We start from the raw sequence: 13,013 nt of genomic DNA, 5'->3' as shown, positions 1-13,013 counted from the left end.
GTAATCTAAGAACATGTGTGTTCGTGAAACTGTTGAGAAAGTGACATACTTATACAGACATCGATAGGCAGAACAGATGGAAGGACATTCATGCAGACAGATCGATAGAAACTGAGAGAGAAACAAATACAGACACACGCACGTATGTGCATATATTTATATCAATGTGTATGTATAAGTACATACACAAACGGTCGCGCGTAAATGTGTAAGCCTTTATATACTCAGTATTCTTATCTTGATATAAGCATATTTATGTGTAAGATAAACTAAGATTACAAACCAAGACTACGGCCCTTCTCTCAACTATACACGTCAGCCTCTTGGAAACAAAAGGGTTGATCGAACGATACTATCCATGGCCCAAAGTATATTCAGTGTTCATCTCACGTAATAATAAGCTAAAAGTGTGTTCAGGTGTGTGTGAGTGTATACATCACGCATGCGCATTTTTTGTTTTTGATTTTGTCGACTACACAGTATAGTAGGGACAGTTGAGCACCGTCTGTGACAAAAACAGCACCATGACGCAATTCACTCTACCAGAAATTTGGAGACGGCATGCTGTATTACTTGACATTCGCGCCGGAAACTCTAATACGAGCATTTCAGAGTGTTTGGAGGTCAATCTGAGGAGAGTGCAATCGGGGGACATGTACCGAAAGGGATAAAAATCAAACATCCAGACAACATCATAGTGTTTGGAGTGATCATTAGGGATAGCGACGTTATGCCTCCATTCATCTTCCCACACCGCCTCAGACTCAAGTGCCTATCTATGCATACACATAGACGTGAGTGTACAGAGAAAGATGGATGTAGAGAGAGAGAGGAAGAAAGGTAAGAGAAAAGGCTGGGATGAGAGAAAGCAATAAGTGAATATGGTGACATAGTGACGGACAGAGAGATATAAAGTGACAGAAAATAAAATTTAACGAGACAGGAAGACAGAAAATTGCTGTACTTTAACTTCATATGCAGAATACTATCGTGTCTACTCCTTTTTATTGTAATTAATAAGACTGCACACTCACTAGCTGACATTTTTTTCGAGATGTAGATTAAAACAGTTCATGTTAGGCCTGGCACACAGTTTCTAATGGGTTTTCCAAACGTTTCCACATACAGGACATCACACCAAAATCTTGCATCACAAACGATAACTTATCTCTCGGAGTCACAAAGAATACGTCGGCTTTCATCAGCTACAAACTCTTAGCAAGTTTCAAGATGGGTCGGTATTGCTGCTACACGCAGAAATATCTAACTGCATTAAAAGCAAGGCTATTCGACGGTTGGACAAAGTCTTACTAATATGCTAATATATAGACACAGTATCTCATCAGTGGCGTATGCAAGGTGTGACGAGATAAGAGACGGTGTACAACGTCATTTCCATTGAACTAATGTTCTGCAGACCAAATCCATTTAAGTCCACCCTACACATCCTCCTCTTCTCTTCTCGTCACATCATATCCAAACCATTTTTTCCAATCCTTTCGCATCAGAGTATTAACTGTCTGAAAGTTCATTCACGCCCAAGTGTTTTGCGAGAAATGCTTGAAATACTTAAAATTAATCATGTCGCTCATACCAGGTTCTGCCTATGAATGTCATAGGCATTGACCCATCTTCCTAACAAAACTATTAAAGTTTACTGAATAAATTTGACTGAAAATTAAAGCATTATGCTTATCGCCCGGTTTACTATCACAACATCAGACCTCCTGAGTAACTTTCAGAGCTCTTTCAACTGCTGCTGCAATTTTGCAGTAATAAGTTTAACAAACCGTCTGACCCTTTGCTGTTTTTGCTTTAACAAAGCCTACTTCGCGGCAAGCTTTTGAATAAAACATCACTCGATTTAATATCGCTACCCAATATCCATGGCAGCCTTTAACAGGGTTCACTCGGTTCCAAGTATTTGGATTAGAATAGTAATCCTCTGGAATAACAGCACTTCTACCAAATATTCCCTGCAAATACTTTACGTAACTGCATATGTTGTCCTTGAACACCATCATATCAATCTCGCCAGTTTGAAACGGTCTTGAGGGGTAACGGCCACTGCTTCACCCCCTCTAACTAAACTAGAAAAGGTATAGAGCCAATAAAGAAGCCTCTCTGTAACTGCTCGTCCTAGTAGATATAACAACTATATCTCTCTCAAATGACACCTTGATGTTTTTGTGGTAGGTAATATCCCTTAATAAAGAAGATAGTGATGGATGAAAAGTACTTCACAATAGATCTATGAAATCATGGCGGATGAGGGTTAAATAACAGCAGTAACTACTTAGAACAATGATTTCAAATTTTGGTACAAGACCAGCAATTTTGCTGTGGGTGGGTTAATTGATTACATCAACCTCAGTACTTATTTTATCGACTCTGAAAGGATGAAAAGCAAAGTCGACTTCGACAAAATATGAAGTTAGAACTTAAAAGACGGACGAAATGCCGATAAGTGTTTTATTCGATATGTTAACGATTTTGCCAGCTCGCTACCTTAACGACTTAGAAATAATAGAATATAATGATAAAATGTAAAACATTGACTTACCTTCCGGTTGAGAATAAGACACCATTGGCCGCTCCGAAGCATGACATAACAACAAACATTGGCATTATCCAAGCCATGATTCCGAGGACGCTTTCGCCCCAAAACTACAAGATGCAAAAAAAAAAAAGAGAAAAACTGTAATAAATGAATGAATTATACGCGAAGAACTATTATTTATCGATAACAATCTTGCATTGTAAGAGATAATTCTTCCATATGAATTCGATATTCTATATGTACATACACAAAAACTTACGCATATATGCTCGTATGCATATCCATACAAAAATATAGAAATGCACATACATATGCATATGCACACGCACACTCATCTCTTCTCTTAATTGTTCCTGTCATGGGAGTACATCCATGTTGGGACTTCGCTTCGAAGGGCTTAGTCGATCAAATCAACTTCAGTACTTATACTTTTTTTAAATTCTAGTACGTATTCTATAGTCTAGCTTTCTCTTTTGCCGAATCACTTATTTACGGAGCTGTAAACAACCCAACACAGAATATGAATATGAAATATGAGATTGAGGAAACGATCATGACCTGTGAAAGCTAAAATGATATAGGAACCTGTTTTGCATTCGCATTATATACACGGAGCGTATTTTCAAAGTAAATGTCAGAATAGCAAACTACAAAATTGTTCAGGCAGTTATCAAACTGAAAATTATGTAGAAGTTTGGTTATGTGACATGACACTATAGCATCTCTGGCGAATATGGTCCACTGACGCGATCTAATAAAAGTGGAACACCTTCGTTGATTTCACCATTGACTTTAAAGACCAGATCCCGCCCCCCGTTCCAGATTGTCTATATTGTCTAAAAATTTAATTCAATTGATTTTATTGGATTTATCACGCTGTTTATAGCATTTAACTCCTTCGTCATTGTGAGAGTTTTCTTTGTTAATTACTTGGATAATCTCAGATGCCTCAAGTTCTTCAATTCATCATATTATATATGTGACTTAAGATATTTACTCTCAGTAAATATTGCTGATACACATATAAACTACACACTACCACATACACATATTTATGCATAAACGTACACATGTATAAAGGAGTTATAGTATATGAAATTCCGTTTGTCGATATGAACTATCTTACTGTTAAGATTATGCATGTTAAGGAAAGTAGTTTGTTAGTGAATCTAATTAGTATTATTTAGCAAGCTTTTATATTCTTTAAACTTCACCCTAATGTGGAATCATGTGTTGAAGCGAATATCATTGTACTGTGGAAGGGTGACCTGCCACGAAAACCTGTTGTAATTCACCTCTGTTCTATCATCAATCAACTAATTGATTACTTAATTGTTTTTTCAAGAATTATTCGTCACATCTTGTGACCTATAAATGACATGTCCCTTATACATTCATTCTGTGCTAATATGCATTCACTTTATGCGCTCTCAAAATGATTATATATCGACAAACTATCAGAGAGAAAATCGGCGAAAGCTTTCTTGCACTTGAACTCAGTAAAGCATTTAACTGTATCTGAATTTTGGCTGCATCTAACTAAGCTGCAGACATATGGCCTCCATTTGTCTCTCACTTCTTAAAATAAAAGCTTCTTCTCAGACCATCCCATAGTAGTGTGTGAGCGTGGACTCTACTATATGCTTCATGACCTACATACTCTTCTATCAATCGTTAGCGACCTATTTGCTGTCACTGTTAACAACACTGTCGTTTGCAGATGCTATTCTTCGCTAACATTCTTCACACAAATTACTTCCACATGTAACCTAAATATCTCATTCCACATCTGATGTACCCTTATTAAACAGAATCAGTGAGATGATGCCCACTTGCTCTCATTTCACAACATAAAGATGTATTGCAACGCGTATTAACAGTCTGTCTACATGGTACAATACACATCTGAAACCCTCAAATCACTAAACATTCAAAACCTCACAGTCTCTAATGATCTCTCAAGGCGACCTCGCGTACACAGCACTGCTAAAATAGAATCACAAAGGTTAAGTGTTTTATTTTATTTTCTTTAGAGTACGAAAATAGGACAATACAGGTTACTATTTATACTTCCCTAAACTCAAGTAAGATTTGCACTATATATTTCATTACTACCCACAAGGGGCTAAACACAGAGGGGACAAACAAGGACAGACAAAGGGATTAAATCGATTACATCGACCCCAGTGCGTAACTGGTACTTATTTAATCGACCCCGAAAGGATGAAAGGCAAAGTGGACCTCGGCAGACGAAATACGGCTACGCATTTCGCCCGGCATGCTAACGTTTCTGCCAGCTCGCCCGCCTTTTTGCACTATAAGATTTGCACTATAATACTGCTGATATTCATGGGTCAGTGCTTTTACTACACACGCGCGCGCAAGTACTAAATTGCACCCAAAAGAAGTTCATTTGGCTGAGTGACAAAGATCAGTCAGTTCACACTAAAACACTAGTTCACAGTCAAGCCGTTTTCTCTCATTTTCGTCTTCTGTTAATGTTATTGTAGAGGTTTTGGCTCCTCTAAAGTAAATGAAATGCATGCATTCTGAATCCAGGTCCATAAACTCTACATAGTTGTTTAAGATTTTACAAACAGCAGCAAAATTTCCATCAAACTGCAGTTTACTATCTTACTATCTTAAATAAGAGTTGGACACATTGGATAGTAGTGTCCCAGACATGCTTCTAGACAGAGAGGCTGTTCATGGATGTAATGCTTTGGAGGATAAATTGATTTGGTCTGCGTTGATCTGGGGATAAACATTAACAACAATGATAAGCACGTCAGCAACAAAATAGCAGCAACCTGATGCATCCGCTTCTTTTCCAGCTCTCGTCATCTCAATAGATACTGCTCCAAATATATCGTTCAAACCTCTCGTATCCTCTGGATACTATAAATAGAAGACTAAAACTCAAACTAATACCTTTTATCTTTTAATTGTTTCAGTCATTAGACTGCGGCCACGATAGAGTTCCGCCTTGAAAAATTTTAGCCGAAATAATCGACTCCAGTAATTATTCTTTAAAGACTGGTACTTATTCCATCGGTCTCTTAACCGAACAGCTAAGTTTCGGAGACTTAGACATACCGACACCTGCTTTCAAGCAGCGGTGCGAGACAAACACAGACACAAAGAACACACACGCATATATATATATGTATATATACATATATATATGTATATATGTATATATATATATATATATATATACATATATATATATACATATATAGATGCATATACATACAAATAGATATACATATATGTATTTATATATATGTATATATATACGAATACAGCAAAGATGACAAGAATGGAGGCACGGATGCAGATGAAAGAAGTAACCCCCGTTTGGTAGACACTCAAGAAAACAAAGAAGAGGATTCAAGCGGGAACCCTGTCCGGAAAGTAAACCCAAGTGCAAGTACCCCTACCACCATCAAAACGAAAAACCATGGAGGTGAAAGAGCGAAGAAAGAACAACTAAATGAAGGAAAAACTAAAACTAAAACAAAAGATGAAACAGCCAAAGAAAGAAGCAAACCTGACTACCCATATAACAAAAAGGATAAAAAGATACAGCAAGCACGAATGTGCAAATTCTACTTGAAAGGTGTCTGCTGGCGTGGAGAAGAAGTTGCAAGCTGCCGTTTTGCACACCAAAGGCCCCGCCACATAAACATGAAACAGTGCAGAAACCACCTGTCAAAAGGAAAGGACTACGCACCACCTGCCCCAAAACGGAGGTATGCAGATGTAGTGGATGCTACAAACCAGACCTATCAACATGTTGTTGAAAGGACAGCTGCTGGACAACAATCTCTTTTTTGTGCATGGCACAGAAGAATGTACAGCAGCAGACCCTGCTACATCAATCTCACAGATGGGACTATCCCCAATACACAAGACCACCACAGCAAATAGACCCAAGGTGGACACTTCTGGCAACAACACACACATCATATGGGTGCTCTTACTGAACATCAGAGAACTGTAACACTTAGTAACAGGACAAAAATCCCTTTCTTCAGAGACCTTGTTGCATGCAATCAAGCCTTATGCATAGCACTTATAGAAACACACCTGAAACCAGATATAGCAAATGCAGAAATACACATACCACAGTGTCTTGTATTACGGACCGACAGGAAAGAAAGCAGTCATGGTAGAGTTGCTATGTACATCCGTGAAGACATCACATCCCAGGTCCTTTTGTCACACTCAAATTCAGTATGTGGCACACTAATTGTACATATAAGACAACTCGATGTTGTTATATGTGCTACATATCGCCCTCCAGATGCTCCGAATCATGTAGGCAAGTTTGAAGACTGCCTTACAAAAATAGTAGAAATTATAGTCAAATTAGAACAACACGTAAGTGTACTTCTTATGGGAGACTTCATTCTGCCCAATGTCAGATGGCCCGAGGGCCTTTCTCTCCCAGGAATGACTTGACGCCAAAAAGAATAGATGAAATCCCTCCTAAACCTCATCAACACTTTGTACATGGAACAAATAGTACTCCAATCAGGGCAGGTAACATACTGGATCTCTGCTTCACAAATAATATGGATCTCATCCATAATGTGAAAGTGACACCGACGCTACTCTCGGATCACAGCATGGTAGAGCTGACCATGTACGGACCAAAGGAAATCATGGACATGCAGCCTACAAGAAACTCTCAGAATCTTTCCAGCTTGAACTTCCATAAGGCAAACTGGAAACAAATTGAGAAAGAGATTCTCAAACAAAACTGGCCTAAATGTCTCTCCTCACTGGACATCCCAAACTTTGGCATTGTGAGTTACACAAATACTAGAACTGGGCACCATAGTGCCAATGACTGAGATCCATAGTGCCAAGGACTCCAAATTTGCCATCAAGATGTAGGACAAGATATTGCAATAGACTGGGCTTCAGAGATCCACAGCTCTTCAATATCCTTCCGGAGGACCTGAGAGACCCGCATAGGGTGGATGTAGGTGTCTGCAAAATAAAGCTGGGTCTCTTACTGTCAAGTATCCCAGATGAACCAACTTCGGGGCAGGAGATGCAGATGAGGGCAGCTGCATCAAACTATCTCATGAACCAAATGTGAATTCCTAAAACACATTCGTGAAGTAAAATTATGTAGCAACACCAAATGGCGGTGCCCCAGCATGGCCACAGCTCATGAACTGAAACTAGATAAAATAAAAATTTTTTTTAAAATAATAGGAGTGGCTGTTTGGTTCCGGGTTCAGTCCCACTGCGTGGCATCTTGGGCAAGTGTCTTCTGCTATAACCCCGGGCCGACCAATGCCTTGTGAGTGGATTTGGTAGACGGAAACTGAAAGAAGCCTGTCGTATATATGTATATATATATAAGTGTGTGTGAATATGTTTGTGTGTCTGTGTTTGTTCCCCTAGCATTGCTTGACAACCGATGCTGGTGTGTTTACGTCCCCGTCACTTAGCGGTTCGGCAAAAGAGACCGATAGAATAAGTACTGGGCTTACAAAGAATAAGTCCCGGGGTCGATTTGCTCGACTAAAGGCGGTGCTCCAGCATGGCCGCAGTCAAATGACTGAAACAAGTAATATATATATATATATATATATATATATAATATATATATATATATATATATATTATATATATATATATATTATATATATATATATACATATATATACTTGCAAAGTTCTGCAAATATTTTTTGATTAATTAAAATAAACATGAAACAAACAAAATACGCTAAATACTTAGGTTAGTTGTTCAGTACCTTTATCAAAATGCCTAGCTAAAGCCAATGTGGTTACTCAAGCTGTCGCTAGAAATAGAAGCCAAAATGCCTTTAACTCACGAGCGAGCGTATTAAAAAAATCAACAAAAACAAACAAAAAACTACAACAGTTGTAATCTTAGATCGAGCTGGGTGGACAGTGAACTAGAAAACAATAAAAATAGCTCTAACTACACTTTGCATATAAATGTCTCGCTTTAAACATATATTTATTTCTTTATTGCCCACAGATGGTTAAACATTGAGGGGACAAAGAAGGACAGACAAAGGGATTTAGTCGATTACATTGACCCTAGTGTGTAACTGGTTCTTATTTAATCGACCCCGAAAGAATGAAAGGCAAAGTCGGCCTCGGCGGAATTTGAACTCAGAACGTAACGGCAGACGAAATACCTATTTCTTTACTAACCACAAGGGTATAAACACAGAGGAAACAAACAAGGACAGACAAACGGATTAAGCCAATTATATCGACCCCAGTGCGTAACTGGTACATATTTAATCGACCCCGAAAGGATGAAAGGCAAAGTCGACCTCGGTGGAATTTGAACTTAGAACGTAAAGGTAGACGAAATGCCTATTTCTATTTCTTTACTACCCACAAGGGGCTAAACACAGAGAGGACAAACACGGACAGACAAACGGATTAAGTGCGTAACTGGTACTTAATTTATCGACCCCGAAAGGATGGAAGGCAAAGTCGACCTCAGCGGAATTTGAACTCAGAACGTAACGGCAGACGAAATACCGGCAAGCATTTCGCCCGGCGTGCTAACGTTTCTGCCAGCTCGCCGCTCCTTTAAACATATATATGACATGAAAATAACACTCCTTTATAAGAAAATTAGAAAATAAAACAGGAATAATATAACCTACATAGTAAACTAATATTTTATGAATTTAAACACAAAAAATTTAACACAATCATTTTGACACGTATACAAAAATGTAAACTTTCTCCCTTTCGTTTTAGCTTTATACACACGCGCACCGACGCATAGACACACTCACACATACGCACAGGTACTCCCTCCACCACATTCATTTGACGCGCAAGTGGAAACAGGTGTGACAAACACAAGTATATCTTCCAGACACCTGGGCTACTACTCATATTAAAATGCGTGTAGTATTCATATGTGAGGGGTGCTGAAAAGTTATTTGCTGTAAGGGTGTCGTGAAAGGCCTGGCTGCAGGCCCAACCTTCTGAGGTCCTTTACAAGACTAATATATAAAAACTAATGAACCACTGCAATAAGTGTGTGAGTAGGATAGAGGAATATGTTCAATAAATTCGTAATAAACTAATTCTCTTGTATTTTTTTTTTACCCAATGCCAGGAAATTTTCAGCACACCCGCACATGTATGTATGTATGTATGTATGTATGTATGTATGTATGTATGTACGTACGTATGTGTGTGTGTGTATAAGGGCGTGCACAAATGCATATTAATAAGAATTCTAAGGTTATTTTCTTCAACTTATTCGTACACTCCCACACGAGCTCCACAGACAATCAATATACTATTACAGGAAAATAATCACAGATTAACATTCACACACACACACAATACATACATACACGCACATATATTTATATATTCATGTTACACATGCATTATATATATATATATATATAATATATATATATATATATATATCAGTAGCTGCTTTCTTTCATACAAGCAAACCCATGCTAGAAAGAATCATTGAAATGAGTCATTGATGATGCAATGTGAGGCACTTGTATGACACTTGATCTTGCCAAGGATTAGCGCATTCTGTTGCATAATACACAGCTGTATATACATATATATATACACAGATATATACATATATATATATATGTATATATCTATATCTATCTATCTATCTATCTATCTATCTATCTATCTATCTATCTATCTATCTATCTATCTATATCTATCTATCTATCTATCTATCTATCTATCTATCTATCTATCTATCTATCTATCTATCTATCTATCTATCTATCTATCTATCTATCTATATATATATATATATATATATATGGGGAAAATAAAAGTTGAACTGTTAGAATATTTTTTATTAAAATATTTAAAGCTTTAATCGGTTTCTCCAAATTTAATCTGTACGAACGAAGGCAAACTTTAACAGAGTACATACACAAAGAACTATCCACACATAAAACCCATTCTGCCACTTATCATGAGGAACCTACACAGGTAACAAACCTAAACTTTTAGCCACTGGACTATATGCAAACGACTCCTGTCCACTCTCCTACCAGACAGATTATGTGGCTAAAGTCTTCATCAGGAGGAACGACCTGATGATGCTTTAGCCACTAGATCCTATAAAGGAGCTGTCGAGGTATTGAACCACGAAGTGTGGTTGGAATTCGTCATGAAAACAACTCCTTTCCACTCTCCCACCAGACAGATTAAATTTGGAGTGCTTTGGTTATAGCTAAACATACTCACTCAACGGTATCGGCCTTCTTTTTAGGCGCAAAATATACTGTCACGTGACACTAACGCACGGACGTAGCGGGAAACGTACAATAGGTTATAAACTTAATCATGTGTTCATTCTCTACAAACACTTGACAGAAAACATTCAGAACATTGTCTGGACTTGTTCAGTCAACCGTGTCAGTCTTAACTTACGACGCCAAATATTGCCACGTGACACTAACACACGGACGTAGCGGGGAACCTACGAAAATTTCTAAGACCAGTCATGTGACAATCCTCTACCAATCAAATCCTATTTAAAACATACTAATTTGAGCCGTGAACCTCCGATAAAAATAGGACTAGCTTCAAACACTAGTCAGAAGCAAGACAACTGAGGCGCTGAGAATGGGCTCTGCACCCCAAGTTTTGGCGGTGAGATCGGCCTTGGACCGACACCTCAACGCCAACAGAAGGATGCAGGGTTCGTATATACATGTATATGTATGTATGTGTATGTGTATGTATGTGTGTGTATGCGTATGTATTCATATATATATATATATATATATATATATATATATATATGTATATATATGTATTTCTCTCTCTCTCTCTCTCCCTATATATATATATATATATATATATATATATATAAATTCAAATGAATTAGGTACTTAAGTTGAGGCACAAGAATTTACTGTGGTATTATCCATACAGTTTCAAAGTAAGGTGATTAAAATCAAAATAAGCAACAGGATATCCAGAAGTAATGCAGTACGATCGTTTAAAGCGACTCTATTTAATTGAACAATGCAACTGTTACATCAATTTAAATGCAGAGCAATCCTCAGTTGCATAGATACATAGAATTAAATTAAATTAAAACAGATGGGCACATTAGTATAATTTTACCTAAAACCTCCAAGAAGGTAAGGAGATAGACAAAGATCATGCTGTCTTCCCTTCAGCTTAGAAACTACTAAGTTATCAGGAAAAAAGATTTGTTACAGATCTAGCTTGTCACTGTTTTCGGGGGTCAGATTTAATTTATAGTCTTGTTTATCAAATCTTTGTATATCAAAATCTAAGGCCAAGGAGCAGTGTCTGTTACGAAAGGGACTGAGGGAGTCGACAGAAATCATAGTGGGTATAGTCATGAAACTATCAAGATATATATATATATATATATATATGCATTCATACATGCATACATTGCGTAAATACGCACATACATGATGATAGCATTTGTTGCAAGTTTTGACACAAGGCCAGAAAGTTTGTTACACTGTGTAACAACCTCTCATTGTTTTTTGTCTTTGGTTACTAAGTTTTGCTTCTTTCTAGAAGTCAAAAGAAATGACTACTATTCCCTTCACACTTTGCTTTTGTTATGTGGTCATCAATGTTTTGTAACTGACGTATTTTCCATTACATTCAGATAGATTCAGCGCTGAGTTACTGAAGCAGAAATATCGTTATAGCAAAAATTCTGCTCAGTATCACAGATTTGTTTGTCGGTTGCTTGAACATACCCACTTGAGCGTGTTCCTTAGTAGCTGACAATGTGTGCATCTCTGATCATGAGCAGGAGTAGAAGGTAGCATCATAGCCATGTGTTGAGAGAGATTCTTTGAGGTTTGAATAAATGTAAGAAAAGCTAAGTTTAAAGGAAATATTAACAATTTCTCGTACTTTCTAGGCATAAGCAAATAGAAAATAACAGTTGCTATCCAACGCCAAAAATTCTGTTTCACAGTGTCATATTAGCAAAGACGCCAATTCATTCTCATCATCATCATCATCATCACCATCACCACCACCACCATCATCATAATCCTCATCATTCGCCCAATATCTAAATCACAATTTCCGAAACGCTAGGGTTTTGAAGCAAACATAGAAATACGTAGATAGATAGATAGATAGACAGACAGAAAGATAGATAAACAAGCGCACACATATCATTCGACCCTCAACTCTAGTTACAAAAGATATATAATGATTTTTTTTTTTTAATTGGCCATAAAGCTCCACTGCTGTTAATAAAGTAGGTGAAATTGTATGTAGGTTATACTTTTTCTTGATGGTATATAACGCACGTGTCAAGTATATCAATTTCAACCGGGTATTGAAACCAGAACTCGGATTCAGCAGTTGGGAGTGCATGTCTAAATCAATGCTGTATCTCACACCCTTTTGCTACTCAACCA

General features: G+C 37.5%; 1 protein-coding gene across 1 annotated transcript in view; it reads right to left on the bottom strand.

The window, feature by feature from the left end:
- LOC115213467 (b(0,+)-type amino acid transporter 1) overlaps positions 1 to 13,013 on the bottom strand; it is a 188,890-nt gene that overhangs the window by 42,797 nt on the left and 133,080 nt on the right. The window contains exon 8 of the mRNA XM_029782452.2: positions 2,564 to 2,667. Within this exon, the coding sequence (XP_029638312.1) occupies positions 2,564 to 2,667 (104 nt within the window). The remainder of the gene's footprint in view (positions 1 to 2,563; positions 2,668 to 13,013) is intronic.

Source organism: Octopus sinensis, linkage group LG6, assembly GCF_006345805.1.
Source record: "Octopus sinensis linkage group LG6, ASM634580v1, whole genome shotgun sequence".
In the NCBI taxonomy this organism is placed as follows: Eukaryota; Metazoa; Mollusca; class Cephalopoda; order Octopoda; family Octopodidae; genus Octopus; species Octopus sinensis.
The sequence above is the reverse complement of the archived record's forward strand: the minus strand, read 5'-3'. Positions and strand labels throughout refer to the sequence as shown.